Source organism: Rousettus aegyptiacus, unplaced genomic scaffold, assembly GCF_014176215.1.
Source record: "Rousettus aegyptiacus isolate mRouAeg1 unplaced genomic scaffold, mRouAeg1.p scaffold_m13_p_8, whole genome shotgun sequence".
NCBI lineage: Eukaryota > Metazoa > Chordata > Mammalia > Chiroptera > Pteropodidae > Rousettus > Rousettus aegyptiacus.
Window position 1 is genome coordinate 31481049 of NW_023416311.1, and position 21346 is coordinate 31502394.

The 21346-nt window shown below is 31.9% G+C and overlaps 1 protein-coding gene across 3 annotated transcripts in view; it reads right to left on the minus strand.

Annotated features, from left to right (window-relative positions):
* Positions 1–1607: 1607 nt before the first annotated feature.
* SLC12A2 (solute carrier family 12 member 2) overlaps positions 1608–21346 on the minus strand; it is an 85497-nt gene continuing 65758 nt past the window's right edge. For 2 of the 3 annotated variants that reach the window (XM_036225512.1, XM_036225514.1), the window contains exons 18-27: positions 20322–20428; positions 18541–18620; positions 15992–16117; positions 13195–13242; positions 11673–11795; positions 10137–10248; positions 8269–8355; positions 6208–6343; positions 5850–5917; positions 1608–4510 (exon numbers count right to left, since the gene is read on the minus strand). In XM_036225512.1, the coding sequence (XP_036081405.1) occupies positions 4375–4510; positions 5850–5917; positions 6208–6343; positions 8269–8355; positions 10137–10248; positions 11673–11795; positions 13195–13242; positions 15992–16117; positions 18541–18620; positions 20322–20428 (1023 nt within the window). In that variant the 3' untranslated portion in view covers positions 1608–4374. The remainder of the gene's footprint in view (positions 4511–5849; positions 5918–6207; positions 6344–8268; positions 8356–10136; positions 10249–11672; positions 11796–13194; positions 13243–15991; positions 16118–18540; positions 18621–20321; positions 20429–21346) is intronic. The other variant, XM_036225513.1, reaches the window with a different exon arrangement.

The window sequence follows — 21346 nt, forward strand, 5'->3', positions numbered from 1 at the left end:
GTAAGAGTGGAACAAAATTTGGGAATGAGTTCCTGAAATGTAAGGACAACAGCCACAAGGCTGCAACAGCAGGAGGTGACAAATTCAGGGGCCTTCAAATTTTCCCTAAAACAGTAGTTTTTAACTCTTACCTTTTCTAACAAAATTCAATGGTAGATTCAAGGGAGAAAAATGGGCTGACGTTCTTAATACTACCATTTAATAGCCTATCTGAAATGCCTATCACACATGTAAAATACTCAAAGAGCAATGAGACATAAATCTTTAGGTATTTTAGTAGGCTACCAGAAAAAGTATGTCAAATTGGTTAATCCAACAATACATTTTGTGTATCTATGATGTGAAATAGCTAAACTAAACAGTACTTTCTAATGAGTATATCCTAGGACTTGTGCCATATTTACTCAGAGTTAAACTACCAACAATTTGCTCTGTCCCTACAAACATCCTGTTGCTACATAAACATAAAAACAGAAGCATATCAAATATTTTTTCTTTCTTCCAGGTGAATGGATAAAAAACCCCTGCTGGTTCAAAGATGAATTACATTCCTGTTTTGGAAACTGTTGCTCTCTGATATGCTACATTCATAGTTGCCTTTGAATTCTCTTTTAACTCTCCAAAGTAGTGAGTAAACTTGCCTGAATAGAGAATAAGCAAGAAGCAAAGATCATACAATGGACACACACATTTGGTTTTTGATCTATCGAGGCAGACATTAATCTGTATTTTCTACTGTACAGAGTTTAGAAATGACCAGTCTTGCTCAGTTCCTCTAAGCTGTGGATCAGGCAGCAATAAATGTGTAACAGAGATATCCCTGGGGATGAAAGACCTAGGCTCTAGGCCAATATCCTTCCTTGATTTACCACATGACCTTGGGAAACTCCCTACATTGCTCCAAGCTTTTTAAAGAGTAAAATAGAGATAAACAGCTGCCCCCCACCTATAACACACCTACTGTCATGTTCAAATGAGAAAGTGAAAATGCTTTGTAAAATTGTAAATAAGCTTAGCCAAAATCTTAGGAAGAACTGAATCACATTATATTTTGGGACTATGAATCCATTTAATCCTCTACTTTCTTCATTCCTACAGGTATGACTTGGCCCAAAGGTAAATAAAAAGCTCAGGGGTGGGAGGGCTGGGAGAAAGTGGTGAAGGGTTAAAGAAGTAAAAATTAGTGGTTGATAGGTGGTCACAGGGGTGGAGAGCACGGCATAGGAAATGCAGTCGGCAGTAATGTAATGGCTCTGTGGAGAGCCAGAGGGAAGACAGAGTAATTGGGGATTGTTTCATAAGCTTTATAAATGTCTAACCAATGTACTGTATACTTGAAACTAAAAAACAAAACAAAGCAATCATTACTTTAAAAAAATCAAAATGAGCCGCATTTTATATGGCTTAATCACACTATCAGTATTAATAGTGGGTATAACAAAAGCTTAGGGACAGTGAACAATTTCAAACAGCTTTGCCAAGTCATGAATATTAAGGTGAAAGCCATTTAAAAAACTCAGATACCAATAATAATTATATAAATGAAGTTCAATCACGAAGTTGACATAGATTTGTAAAACAGATACAATATAAAAGTAGACATTAAATAGTTTTAATGAATCCACTTCCTTTATTGCAGTAACCTCTGTACAAAGCAGCAACTGCAATACTCAATGTTTAAACATTAGAAAAGCATTTGTGTGACAGTTATAGTACAGTATTATCAAAATATTACATTTTCAAACTTGGTAAACATCCACCAGCTCAAATCTTTAAATTATTTCCATAGTCTTTAAAAATACGTAATATCAGAAAGCATATAAAAAGAATGTAAAAGAAAACCTAAAACAAATGAAATAATGTAACAAATAAATATTTGATTTAATTAACCATTTAATAATCAGCTTAACACCACCATTCTCTCTAAACCCACTGAATTTTTACCTATAGGAGTAATGAACTGTCAAATGCCACTGCATAATTATTTGTTTCCAAGCTATCACCAATGATTAGAAATGAAAAACAAAAATTGGCATTAAAATAATCAAATTCGGCATAAATAAAATAGAGTAGAATAGCTTCAACATTAGATAGCATCTCTAAGAATTGTTGAACTTTATTAGAGCACTACAATAACCTTGAAAATTTTGATCTGGTGTCTAGAGTTAATTAAAAGTAATGCATTTTTTTTCTTTTTTAAGTGAAAAGCTTCTTACATTATTTCACAGACAATATTACCCTCCCCCCATTATGCATATTTAGATATATTTTATGTACTTTATACACATGTATGTATGATGCATGACATTTGGTTCCTGCAGTAGAGATCACAATGTTTTCCTGAATGGGAAAAACTTAAAAAAAGAAAAATAAGTGTACCTGTGCACATTTCAATATAGCAGCACTCAGTTCATGCCCTATTATTCATTTATAATGTTCAAACATGATATTGTTTACTGAATAATATGACATTTCTACTGTCTTTACCCCAAAACACTACAAAACCTGCAATAAATGGAACAAGGCTATGGGTTACAACATAAGAAAAAAAATTATGGAAAAAACAATTACTGTATTTTCTTAATGTTCTGAATTCAAAATTATTATTGGATCTCCATTTTCATATTAATTTAGTTCATACTCATGCAGCAAAATACTGCACTATTGATGACAGTAATTTTATAGATTTCTATTAAGGTTCATGAACACCTGCATAAATTCTTCACCACTGAAACTTATGTTAGTGAACTCACTGAATAGTACTCTAGATAAGAATTCCTCCATTTTCTAACTGAATGATAACTGTGTGAAGTTACATGCCCTTCAAATGAACACCTCTGTTTCTAAGAAACCTGTATTTCAATCTGATTTTGAACTTATGTTTACTAAAGCAAAAAGATTTTTAATCTAATGAATGTTGATCACTTAAAACGCAAAAAACCAGCAAAACATAAATGTCATTATATATACACATGTGCATCTGTGTATGCATATACATACACACACACATACAGATATGTAGATATATATCCCTTGAAATGTTTTTAGGAAATCCTTCCTTGAATAAAAAATGAAAAATTTCACATTAATAACTGTATATAAAGCTTTTAGTAACAGTACATACGCACTGTCAAATTTGTACTAGTAGACTACGATGTCAAAACAGACATTTCGAAAGCACAAACTGGCAGTTTTTCTTAACACAAAAGTTTTAAAGTATTAAGAATGGATTAAATTTAAATGTTCGGAATAATCTGTTCAAACCTGAGTATATTAATTAAGACTAAGTGTACTTGACAATTGAATGAATTAAACCTAAAAACATTTCACTGAGAAACCAGTGGTCCATTTAACCATTTGAGACAGTATTTTAATGATTTATAAAGAATGGTATAGTGAAACTCCATGTAGTATTTACTGAAATAGTCTATGAAATGGCATAGCTTTGTCTAATTTTCCTTCAGAAAAAAATTTCTAGCATTTCTTAAAAGTCCCTCAGATTTGAGAAAAATGCTAAATTAGAACAGATCTCTCTTCTAATAAATACAAATGATCTTGAGGACTTTTATCTAAACAATTACAATATATGATATTTCAACATGGTATACAGAAGTACTGGATAAATCTTTAAACTTCCCTAAGGTTTCAAGAGATAATAATCAAATAAAGATACAAATAAGAGCCACTTAGAAGTTAAAAAAAAAAAGGGTTTATTGGGCCTTTTTTCCCTAGATCTACATTTAAACATACTCATACAAACCTAAACTTAAACTTGGGGTCACTTTTTGGTTCCCTTTTTTTTTTTTTTTGCATTTTTCATTAACTTGCCCTAATTCTCACCTTTAATTTCTAAACGTATACCTTTACAAAAATAGTAAAAAACATACAGTACTCAACACTAATTGGTCAATGGAAAAAGAAAAGTAGTGTCCATTTTAAGATGGAAGAAACTAGAAATAAAAATAGCTGAAGGCAAAGTTTGACATTCTATAAATTTATAAAAAAGGATATGTGGATGAAATTTGGTTATTTTCAGAAGGCACCTCAAGGCTAAAGGCTTTTTGTACTCCTTTCATCAATCAAAAACCAACACATTTTTATTGCTATTCAAGTAGCAAAGGAAAACTTTACTTTCATGAGCTTCAGTCCAACAAGGAATCATCATTCATTGAGATTGAGATATGTTTTTGACTAATGCTGAAGTCTCCATACACACACATCAATGGGACAACTTCCCTGTGTGCTTTCAAATTAATAAAATAGTGAAAGAAAAGTCACAGTTCGCTATCGTGATGTTAATGTGTCATTGAAGATTTCAGTTACTTCACTAGGCACTGAAGTACCATCTGAAGGGCTGTCCACTGTGTAGAACATTTAGGAATAGAAGGTAAGGACACTCTGATGATTCCCACGAACCAGGAGGATAGGTGGTAGGTCCTTAGATAGAGCTTCTAACCATGCCATGTAGAGAGCACTAGACACAGCACCTTTTCGTGCAACTGGGAGACTCCTGGTGTCAAAAAGAGAAAGGAAATTAAGCTATTCATTTCAGCTGAGAAGAATAGAATGTAATAAAAATTATAAATTAAGTCATAATAACAGAACTAAAAATTCCTATAGTTGCAAAATATTTTTAAGTGCAGGGACATTCTGCATATAGTATAGTAACTATTATACTGCCATAACACTATTCCGATTTTTAAATTTTGAACAAAATATTTAAAAATTTTTCTTCATAAAAATAGCAAGTAAATTTCTATAAACCATAACACATTTGGTACTTAACATTAACCCCCAAATTTCTCCTTCTTCAATAAGTACAAAATTCTTTAACAGGGATGTAAAGTATAGCATAGGAATTGTAGTTAATAATATTGCAATAACTAAGGGATCACTTCGTAAATTATATAAATGTCTAACCATTATGCTGTACATCTGAAACTAGCATAAACTATTGAATATCAGCTCTAATTGAGAAATAAAAATTAAAACAAATAAAGACACTTAAGGTTCTTAATGTATTTTTATGAAACATATGTAAATACCAACATCTCAGTTTGGTGAGAAATGTTATTATAAAGAAATTTGAGTTATTTGAAATATTTAGTAGCAACTATTAAACAGGAAAAAAAATGTTTTAGAAGAAAAGGATGCTTCCATCTGAATTTAGAAAGTGGAAACTATACATAGATAAATAAAACTCAAACAATTCTACATGTTTATTTTTATCTTCTCAACTCTCTGGGGTTTCATTTCTATTTATAGATGATGGCAGTAGGGACCAGATTTCTATGTTTAGCATCTTCCATTACAGATATTTGATCAGCAGCAGCAAAACTTAAAATTTTCTGGTGTATTAAGTAGTTGTTATTAATCAAAATAACAATACTTTGGTGTTATTTTATTTCATCATTTGGCAGGTTTCTGAAGACCTGAGCTTTCCTTACCTATTTAAGGACTTACACTCCAGGACTGAGAAAATTTGGGTTCAGTATCAAGCTAACATGGTTTCGTGGAGGAAAAGCCAGAGCTAACATTAGCATCTACATTCAACATAAGGACAATGAATCAGTATGTAAAGTCTGTGTGTGGGAACTTGGGGTGAAATTAAGTCAGGAACTGCTAGTAACTTTATGGGGTTATTTCCATGAAGAACCTGCTTGGGGTTCAAATTTTGACTTTTGGCTCTCATACCCCACATGTTTGATGGCTATGCTAAAAAATTTTTAAAAGGTGGGAAAAAGGATACAGGAAAAATTCCAGAATGAACTGTTATGACAATTACCTAAATCTATCCTAATTGCATTATTATGAAATAAATACCCAAGAAAATTTTATGTATTACTTACATGACAATGATATTAGCTGTGCTTGAATGTTCTTTTAATAACTCATTTAACCTGATCTGCCGGTATGTCTGAAACACAACAGGACAAAGTCATTCCTAGACCATCTGGAAATCTAGTATGGTTTATAAAACTATAAGTAGACAAAGAGAAACCAATTTTGGTATAACAAAAATTTGTTCTCTAATTTAAAAAAAATAATTTTTTACACTATCCATGTATAAATCCAACTTAAAGTAGATTTAATTCACACAACTGGTCTCCCCATAATAAATTGCAGTTCTTGATACTGATTTATGTCTTAAGTATTTAAAAAATCACACGGAAGATTAATGAATAGGAAGCAGAAGAGAAAGAATACCTTGGTTTTATAAAGTTCAAGTTCATTATCTGTTATTCTCCATGGCTCATCTTCTTTCATTTTATCTGCTATATCTTGTTCTTTATCATCTTCATGAAGTCGGTATGGCTCAATCATTTCATCAAAAGCTACAATACTTAAAAAAATTGAAAGGATACTGACAATTATCCTTATTTTGAATTACCTAACATTAAGATCTTAAATGCTAAATTATAACTTGAAGAGTTAGTGTTTTCCATTGACTGTGCTCCCCTCTACACTCTAACTACTCTGATCAGTATCTACCCCTGCTCCTACGCCCACCCACCTCAACCTAAGTACATTTTCACCACAGAAGACAAAAATGATCCCTTTGAGCAGTACGTCAAATTGTGTTGCTCCTTTACTCAAAATACTCAAAGGCTTTCCCCATTCAAGTACCACTAAATAAAAGTAGTATAAGAAAAGATACTAGAACATTTCAAAGCAAAAAAAGGGCAGATAGTAAACATTTAAGATGCAAAATTAATTAATTAAGATCCAAATACTTATAGGCAAAAGATACTAGAAGAACATGAACAGCATTCCAATCTTCTGTGAATGTGAAAAGTATTTTCAGCACTGCAATATTGTGATTTATATTTGGTCTTCACCCACAGTTCCTGGCTCACAGCTCCCAAAACTCTTGGAATTTCCTAAGTGTCCAGAGTGATAAAGGTGTTTTTGTTATGTTAATGAGATGATTTTTGGAACCCAAGGGTGGGGCTGGTTGCCAGGAAAACCCACCTAGTGAATAGAAGTTTGAAACTTTCAGTCATTGCCACAGCCCACCCCACTCCTCAACCCCACCCAACTGCCAGGAGAAGGGGCTGGAGACTGAGTTCAGTTGCCAATGGCCAATGACTTACTCAGTCATGACTATGCAATGATACCTTCATAAAAACCCCAAGACGACAGCTCATTAGTCCTTTTCCCTCTTTTAAGGAGAGTTTCCATGTTGAGGAATCAGAATGCTTCCAGGTGCCACCTTGCCAGGCCCAGAGTTACACAAGGCCAGAAGCCCCTTCCTTGGGGACCTCACTCTACGTATCCCTTTATCTGGCTGTTGATTTTTATCCGTTAATATCCAATGTAATAAAAAGGTAATCTAGTGAGCTGTTCTAGCAAATTAAATGAACTTGAGAAGGGGAGTGAGAACCTCTGATTTATAGCCAGTCAGTCAGAAATACAGGTAACAACTTCGGCTTGTGACTGGCATCTACAGTGGAGGGTAGTTCTTGTGTGGCTGAGTCCTTTCCTTGTGCAATCTGATTCTATCTCTGGATGGACAGTGTCCTAACGGAGTTGAATTCTCAGACACTCTGCTGATGTCTGAGAATTGCTTACTGGTGTGGGGAAGCCTCCACACATACATTGCAACTGGATCTTGAAACAACCCATTTTGAGTATCAAGTCTCATAAAAGTGCCTTGTTTTTATTGTTTTATAAGAAGAAACAATCTCTCCCTTATTACAACCTTACATGGTATATTTTCTATTTAAAATGAATTCTTTATACATTTCATCATTTATTCAACATTTGTCTGAAAATAATTGAAAATCTGTCTGGTAATATAAATATAACAACCACTATATATCATTTTCAGATAGAATATTCCACAAGTCTACTTTTGACTCTTGAGAATTGTGAATACAACTATCATAGGCAAAATCTTAGATTCTCCTATTTTAGTAAAGTACTTCATATGTGGAGTAGGGACTAAATGGTCATAATGAATGTGGGCATAAACAATGGAAATTTAAAAACCATGTGGAATTTCTGTGGAATTAATTATTTTCAGAAATTACTTATAAACAGTAGTAATAGAATTCTCTGAAAATTGAGGCTCTTTGGACTAATTCCAATATCTACTACAAGCATGCCAGTTATCAGTGCTAGATTTAAAAAGCTGACTTCACATGTAACTAACAGAAGGCAAAACCCCCAGATAATTAAATTGAATGATCTGTTATTGAAGTGTCTGGGTAGGTTATCTATAAAATGATCAGAAATATGTACAAAGTAACTTATTCAATAACTTACTTTTCTTTCTTTGGTTTAGTATTAATATCTCCTAGGACCATGATATCGGAGAAGTCTATCCGGAACTTGCTAAGTAAAGTAGCCATCCTAAAACAAAAATGAATAGCACTGAGACACATGAAAACTGTAAATACATATTTTAATTCTATTTAGGGTTGACTCCATATACCTAAAATGCATGACTTATAGGAAAATTCTACCAGGTGCTAAACAAAGTCCATCTAAATTAATTCACACTGTACATTTGCAAAATAGATTTCTAAATTCCCTGAGAGGAGACTTCTGTTATATTCTTTTACATTCTCTCAATCTCTCCTTAGTATCCAATAATGAATGGACAGAGAGTGACATTAACAATGAAATTTGAATGGCAGTTAGTTTTTTTAAAGTTAATTTTAGTCAAATTATAGTTAAGTATATAGATTTCAGTAAAAATTTGTAAATAATCATTTGTTTACTTCTTTTTGGATTAGTCTTCATTCATGAAGAATGCGAATCTCAAGGCCCAAATATAAATTTTTGGGCCAAACTGAAACTATGACTGATGGCATAGATTAAGTTCACAGTCTTTTTTGAGAGAGAAGGGAAGACTTGGATAGGCATGGAATAAAAGCTCCAACAAGCCTTCGATTTTCAGGAAAAAATACTTTTTTGGAGGCACAGTTAGCAATAAAATCTTGTGGCTAGAAAAGTTGAACATATAAACAGAAAAAAGAAGGAACAAAACAGGATTTTATTTTTAATGGGTTTTCTAAATCAAGATACTAGAAAACAGACAAGCAACAGATTTAACTTTTAAATTATTTCTACTATTTCTTGCATAATTCACTGTTTGAAATGAATAAACATCTAGCTGAATTCTGGTATAAATTACTAAGTCCTGCTATGTGTTACAGGGCCCACAAAACTCAAATCTAAGAATAAAATACAAGCCCCAGAATGTGATGAGTGGTATCATCATTCAGGAAGGAAACACAACAACTGGAAACACAACAACTAGTGGTGGGCGAGGGGTAGGGGAGGATGGGAAAGTCTTATAAAGAAGGTGACAACTGTCTGGATTTTAAAGAATGTAGTATATTGACAGAAAAGGGAGGCAAGCAAAGAGCTTTTTACAGTAGAGAAATGAGAGTGTGCAAAGGAGTAAAAGTCTGAAAGCACATGCATGTTTAGGGCAGGTACAGAAATGTAAACTGAAGTATAAAGCATATTTGGGGGAACAGAAGATAATAAAAAAAATTGAACAGGAGGACATAAAAAAGGCCTTGTCACATTTTGGCAAAGACTTTCTATGGTATGTTACAGAGACGTTATAAGTATTTTTGGCAGAGGAATCATATAATCAAGCTCTGCTTTCCAAACATGAAATTGGAAGCAACGTGCACCAAATATGCTGAAAAGGTCAGAGACTAGGCACAAGGTATTTAGAGAAGCACTGAAACCAGAACTAGAATTGTGACAATACAAACAGAAATAAGAGAATGAATGAAAATGGCATCCTGCATTTCTGTTGTCCAGAAGTCTACAAAATGTATCCTATATATGAATATGCATATAATCTTTGTGTACTTTCTCTGATTTAAAAAAAAAAAAGCTGCTTAACACTTTAATACCATAAGTATTTAATAAAGACTTTCTAAAATGTCAATATATTAAAAAATATATATCAATAAAACTAAGTATAATTTAAACATAGACTACACTAAATAGAATGAGGTTTTATTTGTTTAGCTAAAATTTTCAGTTTTGGTATAGAACAGAACAACATGACTGACATTTTATGGATTGCCTAATTTTTATCCTATCAAATGTATATTGTATAGTAAAATACCATTAATTAAATGCCCTTCAATTTAAAATAGACTTACGCTCTCCGGTCATGGTCTATTCTGTTTATTTTTCCACCAATGAATACTCTGATCTTACAATCTTTCCACTTTTTCTTGGTAGTCAGAAGATAAGGTATCAATAAAGTCAAACCTGAATTATAAAAATATAACAAATCATTTACTTAATGCTAACGTCTCAATCAAGAACTTTTAATTTAGTCTCTAAAAACATGTTTACTACATACAACTCAATAGAAAACAGAATTTTTCATTCTGTCCTTCCTTGATTTAGTCAAGGCGCCATAACTCAGGACCCATGTGAGGAAGGGAGCGAAATGGGACAGCGGCCTGGCGGAGCTGGATTATTCACATAGAGGAGGGGTGAGGAATGAGAATATTCATTGATGCTAATGAGAGCCAGTTTTTTCACTGAAATGGGAAACATAAAAAGAGAGAAGCTGAACTGAACTCTGCCATGTTGGACTGGAATTGGTTTTCAATCCATATGCACACATACAAACGTTTTCTAGATCTGCCCACTGAGAGGGCCTGGGAGCAGTGAAACCCTAGGAAGAATGGGCATATCTTAATACCCTGATCTTGGCTTCTCAATACCACTCTCCATTAAAGGAATCAGGGCTCCTTGGATAATGAATGATTCGACAGCTGGTATAAGTACAAAACTGAGCCTGGAACATCTTATTGTACCAGGAAATAATGAATGATTGAGACATGACATAAAAATCAGACAAAACAGGAAATCCAGGACAATTTGAATATCAAAACAAATAATGAGAATGACAAATCATACCCCACTGAATAAAATAGGAATCCATGAGTCCACTCAGAAATAATGAGAAAGCTCTTCCTTATAGTAAAATTCCAACTAATAAATGAGGAAGAAATGATAGAATCGGAAAGTCATCTTTTGGTGACCACAAACATGCCACCATAACAATAATAAATTTAGGCAGAAATATCAATGGATTCCAAAGATGGTGGCAAAAGCTGCAGTAACAATGGTATATTTACATGGTCTCACATAACACCTCATTCCCCAAATACCTGTAGTTATAAAAGGGAGAAATAATAACTCTTCAGTGTATAAACCTGGTGAAAACCACCTTACTCAAAAGTCAAAGGTAATTTCACGAATGAGGAGACAAATCAACGTCATGTGCCATCTGATGAGATACAGACAGAAGAGCATAGCATCACTTCTGTGATACTTCTACCCAAAATATATAACTTAAAATTAATTATGATGAAACATCAAATGGCACTCCAAATTTTAAGTGACATTCTACAAAATGGTCTGTAATATTCAAAAAAAAAAAAATGTTAAGGTCGTGAAGCTCAAGGAAGGACCCATCAACTCCCAAAGTGATAGACAATGAAGAGATATGACAACTAAGTGCAACACCTGTTTCCAAAATTAATCCTGTTGCTTTGAGAATGCTGGCAAAACTGGAATGAGGTCTACTGGTGAAGAAAGAGTATATGCCAATTCTTAGTACTATTCCCACAGCTCCAATAAATTTAAATCTGTTAAAGAAAATACATTAACAGCCTTACCTCCATCATCAAAAAGCCACCAGACATCAATGGTATTCTTTCCTTGCTTTTTCTGAAACTGTGTACTAGCTTCAAGAAGCTTTTGGTCAGCTACATTTAAAGGCACAGCAGGGCCTTTGGATTCTAAAGGATTAGCAGAAAAATAAGATGTAAGAAAACTAAATTTTAAAGTCCCTTGTGCTGAATTCCTAGCTTCCTTTTATATACTTAAATGTTTATAATGTAGATAGTTGTATATGGCATCCATCGAAAGCTTTCAATTGTTTATGATTGAAACATACTTTTAAAAAGATTACAGATAAATACATCTTTACAACAGCTAAACTCATCCAAATTATCCTGCCTTATTTCCAATATTTTGAAGCATTCTGAATGAAAGAGAATCATAAGTACCAATCAAGAAAATTATAATCAACTATTCGATTTTGATTTCTGAAAGGCTGTTTTGGGTTAACCGGACAAATTAAATTTATGCCTATTCTATGAATATCTTTTGTAATCTGGTTTCTCAATAATATAAAGCTCAAAAAAATTTTTAAATAAAATGTTGTTATCTGTAATATGATAGACAGAAGGAAGTGGAAGACATACCAATGCAATCTCACAATTATCACAATGAAACCGCTAAGGAAAAACATCCTCATCTTGACCTAAGTTTTGTCTTCTCAATATAGAACACCCAATTCTAAAGCCATATAACCACCACATCTTTCTCTGAATCACAGAAAGATGGTGAGAACTCCCTGGAAGGACACCTGTATGCTACAAGTCTATATCAAGAGAGCTACCTTTTATATTCTCAGGAAGTGGGGGGTGGGGGGAATCAGCACAGCTCTGTGAGCAAGCAAATGGCTATTATGAAACTCCTACATCAAATTTTAATAAGCAGAAATCCACAGGAGGAAATCTGATCACTTTCGCAGAATGTCTATCATTCACTTTTCATGCTGCCATGATGTATGCAAACATGACAAATGATTTTGCATGATGAAATATTATGGCTACCAAACCACACTGCTCCATAACTCTCACCTCTATCTCCTTCTCAAAAAATTCATGTATGTTGACATGCCTGTATCTCCCAAACGCAGCAGGACTGTGAGAAATATTGTAATTTTTGAAATGAAAAATATATTAGTATCAAAATTAAGGACTTGGCTGGGTACAACTGATGGTAAAGAATGTAAGTGACACTGTAAATAAACCTATTTCAGTGTCTCTAATTTTCATCTAAACCATGCAGTTTAAAGTAAAAAATTAATATTGACTTTCAGGGTATATTTCCAAAATGCTATGATGACATGAAATAATTTGTCTTTGATGTATATCACCTTTTCCTGGAATGATTTAACTCTTTATTTGGACTAATGATAATTTTTCTAATCTGCATTTAATAAATAACTGTAACATCACCTCACCATGAAAATAAAAACTAAGGTAAAAAAAGAAAATAATAAGGTTGGAGTTAAAGAGTTAACAGTATGAAAAAAAGGATTAAAATAAAATGATGAAAAATGCCTGCCTTTTTTCAACAGTGGTTGAGTTGGAGTCTTGCCATCCTCTTCCTCATCTAGATTATGTTTAAAAAACAAAATATAAGTTAATTGCCTTTATATGATTAAATAATTAAAATATAATGTTAACAGCACATTTATAAACAAAACAATATGAAAAAAGTCTGTGAATAATCATCGAGACTGAAGATAGATGTTTTCTAGAGAGTGTTCAGGATTTTAAAAAGCAAATATATTTTAGACCCCTCCAATTGAGCTACTGATCAACATTCATCCCCAAATTTTATTCCCATACAACTGACCAAAACTTCAGTGCAATTTTAAAACTTTTTTTATATTTGAAGTCAGCTGAAAGATGTTGAATTATGGCTTAGAGAGTAGAAATATGACATGAAAAAACTGACACTGCAGATAATATACAAATTTTAAACATGCCACTGCAGCACTGTGCAAATGACTGAAAATTAACTTTAGAAACATTTAATGGATTTTTGGTATTTTTAAAAATTAATCACCACTTGAAATATTAAGAAATTTGACTAGACAGAGCCTTTTTGGTTTATATAAAATGCCAAGTTATACAGGAGTGATTTTTTTCAAATATGTAAATCTATATATTCATATACTGGTCCATTTACATTTAAATATCTATAAATTATTTTCCTGGGGTTAACAATTTTCCTAACCTTAGTTTTTTTCTTAATATAAGCTTGTATGATATTTTGCTTAAGGCATATAAAACTCCCAACTTGGACAGGAAAGGGTGCACTGCAGCGGGGTCCAGAGTCAGACTTCTAGCATTCCAATATTACCACTAACTCTTTTTCTGGGGTGTGTGACTAACCATTCACTTTCCTCAGTTATAAAAAGGATGAACAATACCTACCTCTTAAGGCTGTTATATTGTAAGTATTAATGCATTTAGTGGAGTGCTTAACACAAAGTATTCGAACGTTGCTTTTTCTGTTCCCTTGTATACAACTGGGTGCCTCAATAATCAAGACAGACATACCAAACATCTATGACTATATAAGAACTACACAGAATATTTGTAATTCTGAAAACTTTTAAAATTGTCTAAACTTTTCTATAGTTTCTATGCTAATTGTGAAAATAATTGGCTAAATAGAAAATAAACACAAAATAAAATTAATGCTGCTTTTAAATGCTAATTTCTCATGTCTGTTATGGGACAAGAAACATTTTGATTATTACAGTTAATTTTTAGTATTAAATACTGTTGTTCCTAAAAACTTGATATTATCTGTCTCTGATAATAAAAACATTTAGAAATATAACTATGGACATTTTCTATTCATTTCAAAGCTCAGAAAAGTCGAGGAAATATTGACACTTAAAATGATTTAAATTAAGTTGAAAGTATTTACATTTTATAACAAAAAGATAAATAGAAATGTACTGACCCAGTTTTCTACTTGATAAAAATAATAACATTATAAGATTGTGACACACATTAGTGAGCTAATGTATGGATAACATCTACAATGTGGGAGGCACAAAGTAGATGCTTGGTGAATATTACTTCTCTCCCCCACCCTCATCATAGTTTTATCTATTAATTCCTAACAGATTTTATTAAAAAAGTATTTGTTTTAGGCAAGAAAAAAGGACAAGAATAAAAGTAAGAGGAAATGAAAGAATGTATACTATAAACTAAAAATAAATGTAGGAACATAAGAGTTATCAGAATCAGTTTAGAGAGTTTTGACACGAAACAAAACAAAAAATTATAACTAAGCCAGCAAAGAACTGAAAGGGAAAATGGGTCTCAACTAAGTTCTCGACTATCATTACTCTAGGTAAACAAGGTAAATAAAGGAGGAAAGAAATAAAAAGCAACATTACTGCTTTTAAATAATATATGAGAGATCAATTTTTACAGAGACAGAATTTGTCCAAGGTTATCAATTTCAGAAAAAGAATTGTAATTATTCACAGGAATCAAAAGTATGATATGGTTTGATGATTTACAGTGTAGATTTTTTCTTATTGCATCAGCTGGGAATAAGACAGATAGATGGAGATACTAGACTGAACAGAGGTAGGAGAGTGAGGGTGGGAGAGTAAGATTTGGAAGTCATCCCTCTTTCCTTTTCATAAATGTGACATATAGATTTGTGGATGAATTTATCTGAAAGTCTCATAAGATCTGGAAACCTTTTTCTGGCTTAAAGCACATGAACCACCAGAGGTTATGTTTGTAACTATGGCCTAATAGTTCAGCAATCAAATACAAGGAGCTTGTTTCTTCAGAGAGACTAAATTGGGAAATAAAACTGCACTTGATTTTTTCTTACACTGTTTTACCTAAACAACTTCAGATTCAGCAAATGTAAAAAATTTCTGAATTTCTCAGCACATAAACAAAACCCCTGGTATTTAAATATCTTGACTTTGACCAAAAAATTATGTAAATTATGTAAACTTCATTCCTTTCAAAGTTATCATATGCTATGTGCACAAAAACATCGCTCTAAAATGATCATGTTTCTTTCCAAGTTCAGATTTAACCTAAGCTTCCAATTAAAATGTTTTATTTAAAGCAAATATAAGTTAAAAACATACACAAGCATATAATTAATTAGTGTAGTTTCTGTTCTATGACCTAGTAAAGTAAGTAATCATTTTGTAGCCATTTTTGAAAGCTTTAAAATTTATCTGAGCAATTAAAAATGAAGTCAAGTTTGAGAACAGGTTACTTTATTAGCTGTGTAATGTAATAAGAGCCATTCCTCCCAAATTAAAACATTACCTCGATAAAATTTCTTGTTTGAATAAAATTACCTTTATGCGTAACAGTTTTTTCACCAGATGGTTTGGAAGTATCTAAATCCGATTTCTTACTATATTCCATACTTAGTACCACATCCTTGACACCAGGAGATTTCTCTTGTGATGACAATAATTCTTCTGTAGATATGAAAATATTCAAATATTATCTAAATCTTATTTTAACCATTACATGATAAAATTTTAAGCGAAGTTTATTAAAAAATTAGTTTATAATAAATGATTTCTTATATAAACAAATGTGACGATCTGTTCATTTCAATATCTTGAGCCACAGTTAAGTGTCAGACATTTGAATTAGGTGCTGGGCAATCAGTAATGGGAACACAAGAATGTGGTAGGCAAAAGAATAATGTATGATATGTGAATCAACTCTATTCTCAAAGTCATTTACACATATAAAAATGTAAAATGTGACAATTTTTCTTATACATATAAGATAACAGACAACACTGAGGGCTTGGGTGCAAAAGGTAAAGGGATTAAGTACAGATTAGCAATTATAAAATAGTCTATTGAGATGTAAAGTACAGCAGAGGGAATATAGTCAATGATATTGTAATTACTATGTATGGTATCAGGGGTGCACTAACTTATCAGGGGGATTACTTCATATATAAGTGATACAAATGTCTAATCACTATGCTATAGACCTGAAACTAATATAACATTGGATGTCAACTGTAATTGAAAAAAATTTTTAAATTCTCTAAAAAATAATAATAATAAATAAATAAAAATAAAAATCCTGTGTGAGCCTAGATGCCAGTAGAATGCGAAAAGGTTCGCAGGCTGTATTTTCTTTTTAATCTGCACAATGACACTATGATGCAATTATATTTTAACAGATGAGGAGACTGAGGGTTGGAAGTCAGCACATTTGCCTAGCCTCAAACTACGAAGAGAAAAAGTTGGGATTTTTAACGCAAATCTGACTCCAAAGCCTGTACTCTTTATTAATCCCTGTCTAAACCAAACCCCTGTCTCCAAATTCTAACGATGAATAACAAGGATTTCAAAATGATTTTCATTATGATAATAAACATATGAAAATATTTTCTCCAAGTTCCAAACACATGCAAATCTCAGTATATTTTAGAACTATATAATTTATTAGCCAAACTGATATTTTTGAGTGAAAGGGAACACTACTAATAATTACACAGTTAAAAGGTACCCTAAACCTAAATTGCTGTTAGAGCAAAAGAGAATTAAAATAGTATTTTGTAACGCCTACTCCAGAGTAAGAAAATGCATTTTCAGCAAGCCATACTTTTGTGTTACACGGATAAAGACCTCAAAGCACTCCTTTCAGAACTGCATAATACCCTTAAAATAGTAGGGGGAGTGGGAGGATTAAAACAGCTTCAGTATATAAACAAGTGACAAAAGTTCATTATCTGCCTCAGCTTATTTAGGTTTAGCTAATTTTGATCATTTGGTGGATTAATTTAAAATGTATGCAAAGTTTCTTAAGCTTAAAATATTTTTGAATATTTTTATTTTTGAATTATAGTAGACTTACTCTGCCATCTTGACAGGACAAGCTTATTATAATTTTTAAATTACCAGGAAATCATTAGAGGGTATGAAATTTTCCATAGTTTATTTATAAAATCTGCAAAAGTAGTAAGTATACTTTAACTGGTTTTAATCTTTACTTTTAAAAATTTGTTTAAGTACTTTAAAAATTATACAATTGGAGAAGAGATTAGTGGGTATCGGGTTAATGATGGGGGAGATAAGGGAAGAGTATATGAAGGCTAAAATGGGGTAGCAAAAGGGAGATTTCTGTAGTGATGGAACAGTCCCATATCTTGACTGTGGTGCTGATTCCATGAATCAACATATATGATAAATGGCATATGCATTCATGCACGCAGAAGGGTACCTAAAACTAATGAAATATGAATAAGAATGTAAATTGTCTCAATGCCAATTTCCTGGTTTTGATATAGCTATAGATATGCAAGATATTATAACTGGGGAAAATCGAATAAAGGGTAAACAGGACCTCACTGTACTTTTTTTGCAACTTCTTGTGAATCTATAATTATGTCAAAATAAAAGTAAAAAAATGACTTATAGGATTTTTTCTGAAGACAGAGTAAATGATATTACAAAGTTTAGTTTTTCATTATTAATATGCTTTTATATACAAAGCATGACTTTCGTAAATAAGAAAATATCTAATAATTTAACACAATTTAAAATATTTCTGGTATTTTATTTATCATGTCTTTTTACAAATTTGGCCAATCCACAATCATACCTAATATTTATTTCACTTAAAACTTATTTAAATTGACTTTTATTCTCTCCATTAATAATCCCTATCCATTATCTAGGTTGGTACAAAGAGAAAACACAAACTTTGCTGGAGCCAAATAGATCTGATCTTAAACTGACCTACAATAAGTACATAACACGTAATAAATGGTAAATATTAAAATTATTGAAGAACTAGTAAGAATTATATATTTTTTAACAAAGTAATTAATTTATATTTTTAAAATAAAAAACTTATTTCAAACAAAATTTACCTTGTCCTTGAAGATGAGATATATCCAGACCCTCTTTTAGGCGGATAACCACTACTCCATATTGTATGTCAAAGGCATCACTAAAATAGGAAGGGGAAAAAAAAAATCACAAAAATTAGCCTCCTCTTCTGGAAAATGAAGGCAATAGTGGATATGATCTTCAAAATTACTTTCAACCTTAAATATCTGATTATTTAATATGCTTTAAAAATTCCAATGAGATCCATATACTGTTAGTTTCAAATCTTACATCATTCCCTTTCCCTGATTCTATAATACCTCTAAAGCTACTTACATGTAGATCTTTATAGTAATGATGTTTTACCTATAGCAGCTGTTTAAAGCAGTAATTGTATTTTTATCTTATCAGAAACAAATTATGGAAAAACAACTTTCAGGAATTCTACCATACTTATTTTAAACTTATACCCTTAAAGCCAAGAGAAATACATAAAGATGAAAAAGATAGATTTTACTGAGAATGAGAGCAGATTTTAGAGTATGATCATTGCTGAAAGGAGAAAGTGTATTTTTAAGTTATTTATAATGTTTTACAAAACTGCTTTAAAAAGTTGTCCTAAGATTTTGTATGCATTTGCAGACATGTGTTCATATGTCCTTTTAATTTTTTAAACAAAAATGGAAGCATCTCATATATACATTAAAACCTCGAAGATAACTAAAAAACCAGATTTAAGTTCTGGAAATTTTGTTAAGACCATAAATTCTGTACATTCAAGTTCTTCTCAAATCTACTGAAAGAATTAGAAACTCCAAAACTTCAGGTTTTTTCCCCAGTGTGGCAACTGGCTTAAGGTAGGATGAAATCTTGCTTTAAAAAGGTAATGAGCCTAAAGCCAAGAACAGTCAAAACAATACGATGGACCAGGAAAACTTTAATTTTACTAAAAGCTTTTAACAATTACTTGGGAAATCTTATTGATTATATACTTTACTAATCAATAGAAAGAAATTTAAAAAAATTAAAAGTATGAAATTTAGTTACTTCCTCAAAAAGATGTTTCAAGGCAGCTATGAAAACAAAACTATCATATCTGATACAGGCAAATAATTATGTCCTTTTAAATACAGATACAACAGGAGTTCCAGTGAAGGAAATAAATAATAACATGAACAGAGTAAAATCAGAAAGAGAAAGTTACAAGAGAATAAGAAGAACCCACTAGACAAACCATAAAAGGAAAGTTAAAGTGATGTAAATCAAAACTAAGCTATCTGATAAAGATCATTGGAAATACCACTGAAAGTGAATAGCACACTCAGAACTTATACTTCAGGGAGGTAGAAAAGCAAAACATATAAGTATACCTTTTTAAAAAAATGTAAATAGCTTAATGGATGAAGGAAATGATTAACTGAAAAATTAATTTGAGAGGGGCACTAGGTTGTAGCTACCTCTGAGGTTGATATCAGTGATGCCTTACTCAGCATGTATTATTATAATGACATAACTTAGAAGGTGATGAGTCTGACAACCTATGGGAATTCTGCTCAGCAACAGCTGTAAGGATGAGAAACAGCTTCCTAACTTAAATGGGAAGCCAGAGTGTGTGCATGTGTGTGTGTGTGTTTATATGTATAAAGAACAGTCAAAATTTTTAATTGATCATCAACTTAAAATCCAGAAAACCCCACATGATTATTTTCATTATTATGTTGCTCCTAGAAGAGATTTTATGAGAAACAGGCTTCAAAAGTCAGTGTAAACTGTCAAAATTAAAATTTTATGAACCACGTTACTGAATTAAAAGGATACTTACTGGAATAAGTTTATATACATATCCACTTCCCTCATATCTGCTTGCAACCAATCCTTCTTAAATCCAAGGACAAGTGTGTTTGGTTTCATACGCCCAAGACCAGCAGCCTAAAACACAGGAGAAATACAACTGTAAAGATATACTACTCAATGAAATGTTTTTTAAATGATGAGATACTCCAAATGGACAGCATCTAAACATTTTAAAACTATGCACCTTTACTGCCAAAAATTCTTGAGAATCCAGTACACTCACATTTATAAATTATATATACTTATGATTAAACATATACAAAAAAAAAGATAAAATGAAACACTAGAAAGGTTTTAAATGTACATTTTAATACTTCAATGATTTATCAAAATTTTCATATTTTTAGTAAAAGATAATGGAATATAATCTTTCATAAAAATTATAATTATGCAGTGGTATTCTCAGTTATATATTTTGATAACAGCCATTAAAACCCAGAAGCGAAAGTCCAAATGGAAGACATGCCTCATTGGTTATAGTTCTGAATCACTTCAACACTAAATTTTGAATTCTTTTTACCAAATATGAAAAAGTTTCTGCTGAAATTTGGCTAATTTCCTTTCTCAATTGTCCTGTCAATCAGTTTTTCTTGCAACCTCATGAAGAGTTGCAATTCAATACACTTAGCAAATATGCGCCCAAAGCCAATGAATCACTTCTTTTATAAGATTTGAAAACACTTAAAATTCTCTTCCCAAACTTGTGTACACATGTTTTTTGTGCATCGTAAAAGAAAACACTTTGCCATTTTAACCATTTTTATATGTGCAATTCATTGGCATTCATTACTCACAATGTACAGTCAACCCTACTACCTATTTCTAAAACTTTCTCATCACTCCAAACAGAAATTCTGTAACCATTAAGTCATCACTACCCATGCTCACCCACCATCAGGCCCCGGTAACATCAAATCTAGTTCTATCTCTATGAACTTTCTTATCCTAGACATTTTCTTTAAGTGGAAATATCGAAGTATATATAGTACCTGG